Source organism: Gossypium hirsutum, chromosome A13 (assembly GCF_007990345.1).
Source record: "Gossypium hirsutum isolate 1008001.06 chromosome A13, Gossypium_hirsutum_v2.1, whole genome shotgun sequence".
NCBI lineage: Eukaryota > Viridiplantae > Streptophyta > Magnoliopsida > Malvales > Malvaceae > Gossypium > Gossypium hirsutum.
Window position 1 is genome coordinate 43,897,594 of NC_053436.1, and position 5,428 is coordinate 43,903,021.

A 5,428-nucleotide genomic window follows, 5' to 3' on the forward strand; every position below is an offset into this window, starting at 1 on the left:
ACAATGACAAGCTTTGTACGAAATTTTTTTGTTTTTACGATAAAATTCATCCTCATCGTTCCATTTGGCTTTATTTTTCTTCTATAAATGAAATATGGACCCAGAATTGCTCAGGCCACGCGGCAACCCGACGCAGATCAACCGTTAGCAAAACGAATCTCTGTATCAACGGCCCAAAAAAACCCCCAAAACCGAAATTTTAATATTTACAATTTTTTTCGTTTTGAGTAAGATTGAAAAAACGCGAGAAATTGATAAAATATAAGTTCGGGTACCCCAACTCCAACCCCGTTGCCCAAGTATGCCCGTGAAACCGCCTATATAAAGGAGGCATCTTTGTTCGAGCAATTCTCGCTCACTCAACCATTTCTAACGTATTCTTTGAATATTATTTCTATAATAATATCAAAGCCCTCCCTGTTTTTCTCTGATTTTCCCTCATTTTCCGGGAAAATCTTTTTTCTTCCTCATTCCGCTAATCTCATTTACTTTCTTGATTCCTTATTTTTATTTTCTTCTTTTTTTTTGTGTTTCAAGATCTGCATGGTGAAGTCCATTTTCGCAGCATAAATTTTGTTCCTTTACATAGAAAGGAAAAATCCAACTTTAAATCTATTAAAAATATTCTTCTGAAGGGATCGGCGTGGGGATTTTGAAGTTTAGGGTAAAACGGAAGTGCTGCTCCGGTTGTAATTGAGTCCTCTACTGCTTCTTTTGAGGGAGTAGCCGGGGCCTCGGCCTCGGCGGGTTTTAAAGCTCCCACCTTTTGAAACCTATCAAATCTTAACCTTTTTTTTTCGAATCTTCGTTTAGTTAGTCTCAGATTCATTGTAGGGATGCCGGCCCTGGCTTGCTGCGTAGATGCTGCTGCCGTAGCGCCTCCTGGTTACGCGGCTTTCTTTGCTGGGGACAGCTCCCTTCCCTCGGCGGTCCCTTTTTCCGCCTCCACCGCCGACGCCGCTGATTCCAACTCAACCCATTGGTCCCCAGCGCACTCCTCCGCTCTCTACCGCATCGACGGATGGGGAGCCCCCTACTTTTCCGTCAATAACGCCGGCAATATCACCGTTCGTCCGTACGGAACGGACACTCTGGCCCACCAAGAAATCGATTTGCTGAAAATCGTTAAGAAAGTCTCGGATCCGAAATCTGTGGGCGGGCTGGGTTTACAGCTTCCCCTTATTGTTCGGGTGCCCGATGTGCTGAAAAACCGGCTCGAGTCTCTTCAATCGGCTTTTGAATCAGCCATCCAAGCCCAAGGCTACGAGTCTCATTACCAAGGCGTTTATCCCGTGAAATGTAACCAAGATAGGTTCGTTGTTGAAGACATAGTTAAATTCGGGGCGCCCTTCCGCTTCGGGCTTGAGGCCGGGTCAAAACCCGAACTTCTCCTTGCCATGAGCTGCCTTTGCAAGGGAAACCCAGAGGCGTTATTGGTCTGCAATGGTTTCAAAGATGCTGAGTACATTTTCCTTGCCTTGCTAGCAAGGAAGCTCGCGTTGAACACTGTAATTGTTCTTGAAGAAGAGGAGGAGGTGGATTTGGTTATTGAAATAAGCAAGAAACTTTCTGTTCGACCCGTGATTGGAGTCCGAGCCAAGCTGAGAACCAAACACTCGGGTCATTTCGGATCCACCTCGGGTGAGAAAGGTAAGTTCGGGTTGACAACGATCCAGATTTTAAGGGTTGTTAAAAGGCTTCAGGATTCGGGGATGCTTGATTGTCTGCAATTGTTACACTTCCATATTGGATCCCAAATCCCTTCAACAGCTTTGCTTCAAGCTGGTGTCGTCGAAGCTGCTCAAATCTATTCCGAATTAGTCCGTCTTGGTGCTGACATGAAAGTTATTGACATTGGAGGCGGCCTTGGAATCGATTACGACGGGTCAAAATCCGGTAATTCTGATCTCTCTGTTTCTTATGGCCTTCAGGAATATGCTTCAGCTGTTGTTAATGCTGTTCGGTTTGTCTGTGACCGTAAATCTATCAAGCATCCAATTATCTGTAGTGAAAGTGGTAGAGCTATTGTTTCCCATCATTCTATTTTGATATTTGAGGCCATGTCTGCTACTGCTCCTACTACCCCAGCAATGAACCAAGTTGACCTTCCATTTATTTTGGAGGGTCTCTCGGAGGATGCTCGTGTCGATTGTTGGAACTTGAGCCAGGCAGCAATGAGACATGAGACGGAGTCCTGTTTCGTTTATGCTGATCAGTTGAAGCAAAGATGTGTGGAACAGTTCAAAGAAGGGACTTTGGGGATTGAACAGCTTGCCGCTGTTGATGGCTTATGCGACTTAGTTTCTAAAGTGGTTGATGCATCTGAACCTGCTAGGACATACCATGTCAATCTTTCGATTTTCACTTCGATCCCTGATTTTTGGAGTATTGGTCAGATTTTTCCCATAGTCCCCATTCATCGATTGGATGAAAGGCCTGAAGTGAGGGGGATTTTGTCTGATTTAACCTGTGACAGTGATGGGAAGATTGATAAGTTCATAGGAGGTGAAACAAGCTTGCCTTTACATGGGTTGGAAGGTAATGGTGGTGGTAGCAGTGGTGGTGCTAATGGGCGGTACTATTTAGGGATGTTCTTGGGTGGGGCTTACCAGGAATCCCTCGGTGGAGTTCACAACCTCTTTGGTGGCCCAAGTGTTGTTAGCGTGTCGCAGAGTGATGGTCCATATAGCTTTGCGGTTACACGGGCGGCGCCTGGTCCGTCATGTGGGGATGTCCTCCGAGTGATGCAGCACGAGCCCGAGCTCATGTTTGAGACCCTCAAGCACCGTGCGGAAGAATTTTGTGGACAGGACCATGGCAATGAAGGCACCCATGCTGCTTTAGTTAGCACCATTGCTCGTTCTTTCCACAACATGCCTTATCTTGTAGCGGCATCTCCTTGTTCGTTGACTGCCATGAATAACAATGGCTTCTACTATTGCAATGAGGAAGATTACAATGCTGCTGTCGATTCTGGGGCTAGTGAGGACGAGCAGTGGTCCTATTGCTACGCCTGAGGCAGTTTTCTACTATTTGCTTTATTGCATGGTTTTGCCAGTCCTTGAATGTCTAGTTATTTTTAATTTTGTCCCCTTTTTAATGTTCTTCTTTTACTGTTAATTTCCATCGCTTGTAAGCAGTGATTGTTAGCATGCATACAAGGTGTTTTGCACCTTGTCGGGTAGAAGGGATGAGAACCGAATCCATCCTTTTCTGTAAATCCGGGATTTTATGCCCTCTCCATGTTTCTTTTAAGCCGACTTTATTAGTTTTATTTCTATTTTGAGTTGACTGTGGTGGATGTTACTCTATTTTTCGTTGTTTTTAAGCTTTATGCTTTTTACCATCATAAAGCTTTCCAACTTGCTTTGTGTTTATGATTCCTTGGTTGCTGCTTTGATTTCACTTTTATTGAATCGTGATCTCATGGGTAGGGTCTTTCATAGTGCGGTTGAGCTGGGTTTCTAGTGTTCTCATGCAGAAAGAAATGGTGATGAGGTCTGGCTCAGCCTCATTGGAAATGGTTAGATACCAAGAATCTGAATTCTTCATTGTGGGGTCTGTTTCCCTTCCTTTCTCTGTCTTTGCTGGTAGTTAGGCTAAGCCTCCCCCACTTCACACCAGCAAAGAGGCCAAACTTATTCTTTGAATCTTGTGATTATTATGTTTGAATTTTCAATCAGTTGACTGCAATAAGAGATTGATATGGGGATTTGGGAATCCAGAGGATCAGATTTTATTAAAATGTCATCTGATTGCATATTGAAATCATTTGGAAGTTTGAAATTTGGGTTAAACTAGACTTTGAGTAATATTTAATGTGTCCTTTGCATTTTGCAGTTTATCGATGGATGTGGTAGTCCTGGTGTGTACATATAAGTTAAAGGTTTGTTGATGTTCCCCTGCATCTTTCATTAAAAAGTGGCTTAAAAGTAGAATGTAATACTAATCTTGTGTCACTGGAGATGATTGGATCTGCCATTGCTTTGGTAGTTGATCTTGGAAAATTCAGTTGAAGAAGCGGAACCAGAGTTCAGTGCCTGCACTTGGATGGTAACCCTCTGCAGCAGCATCCGCCACTAGTTTCTTTGTATGGGGGTCCAGTTGGAATAAACAGGCAAAACCTTATTGAGGGGGACCCTAAATGTTGCATACCAGCTCAGACCAAGCTTTTTATTTGGACCATGATCAAATGAATCCACAAATTGTTACATGTTGTGTTTACGCTGCCCTTTTTGTTGATGGAGAAGCTGAAGCCCTAACTTATATTCTTCCCACTTGAGTAACGAAAAGAAGAGAGAATCTCAGGAATTGACTTCTGTTAGAGCGATGTTCAAAGTATACAAGTGTGTGTTGGGTAGAAACACTCTCTACCTAGATAAATAAATATAATATGATTATTAATGGTGGAAATGAAGAAGGCATATCCCCAAGGAAAGGAACTTCGTTGCAGATTGGGTAGCTTTATAAGTAGAGGTGGAAATTATTAGAGAAATTGAAGGGCTTAACAAGGATTGATTGTGTATTTTTCTTCAACTCCCTGTTCTCTCTGCTCTTCTAGCAAATCTAAATAAAGCAAGGGGAGTTTGTTTATATATTTTCTCATCCTTAATATTCTGTTTATTTAGGGAGATAAATGTTTTTGGGGAGATTGAATTTGGTCACTAAAATTAAAATTTTTAACATTTTGTTAATATTACATTCTCATATATAATTAATGGATCATCGTCCAAAATGATTTTCATTTTTATTTATTTATTATAATTTCATCTTTTAAAGCTTATCACATAAATCATCAATCAATTGGGTTAAGTCATATGATACTCTACAGGCAATTTGAAATTTGGGTTACATATTTATATTATCATCCATTCTCGAATTGTTGGATGATTTAATTCGGGTGGGATATGATTTTTTTTCTTTTGGATAGTGAAATTATGTTAAAAATAAGAAGTAAAAATTAAATAAAAGCGGAGTAAAGTGGGGTGAGGATGGATGTATCCAACATTCATAGATGTGGTAGCGGTTTTCAAGATTATACATTCATAATGAATTATGTAAGTGATGGAGCAGAGTGTCCCAACTATGAAGCAGTGATGGGTTTAGCAATATTCCCTTGCACTCTATTACCATTCTTAATTATTTATTTTAAAATTTATTTTTGACATAATATTTTTAAAACTAATTATTGTATTTTAAAAGAGAATTATGTAATTTATCTATCCGTTATATTTTTAAAATTTAAATAAATATTTAATTAAATAAAAAATTGATCAGAGAATTTATCCATTTGATTTATAATATTTATCTATATATTATCAATTTTTATTTTTATTTTAACATAAAAACTTTTAAAAAATAGTTATCATTTTTTAAAAAATAATTTGAATAAAATTATTGTACCTATAAAATTATATCTTTTATATTT

At 40.0% G+C, this 5,428-nt stretch overlaps 1 protein-coding gene across 1 annotated transcript; it reads left to right on the forward strand.

Moving 5' to 3' along the window:
* The first annotated feature begins 295 nt into the window (after window positions 1–295).
* On the forward strand, window positions 296–3,278 carry LOC107893794 (arginine decarboxylase). The gene has a single exon (XM_016818886.2). It carries the CDS (start codon window positions 837–839, stop codon window positions 3,015–3,017), a length of 2,181 nt encoding a protein of 726 aa, XP_016674375.2. The 5' UTR covers window positions 296–836; the 3' UTR covers window positions 3,018–3,278.
* The last annotated feature ends 2,150 nt before the right edge of the window (window positions 3,279–5,428 follow it).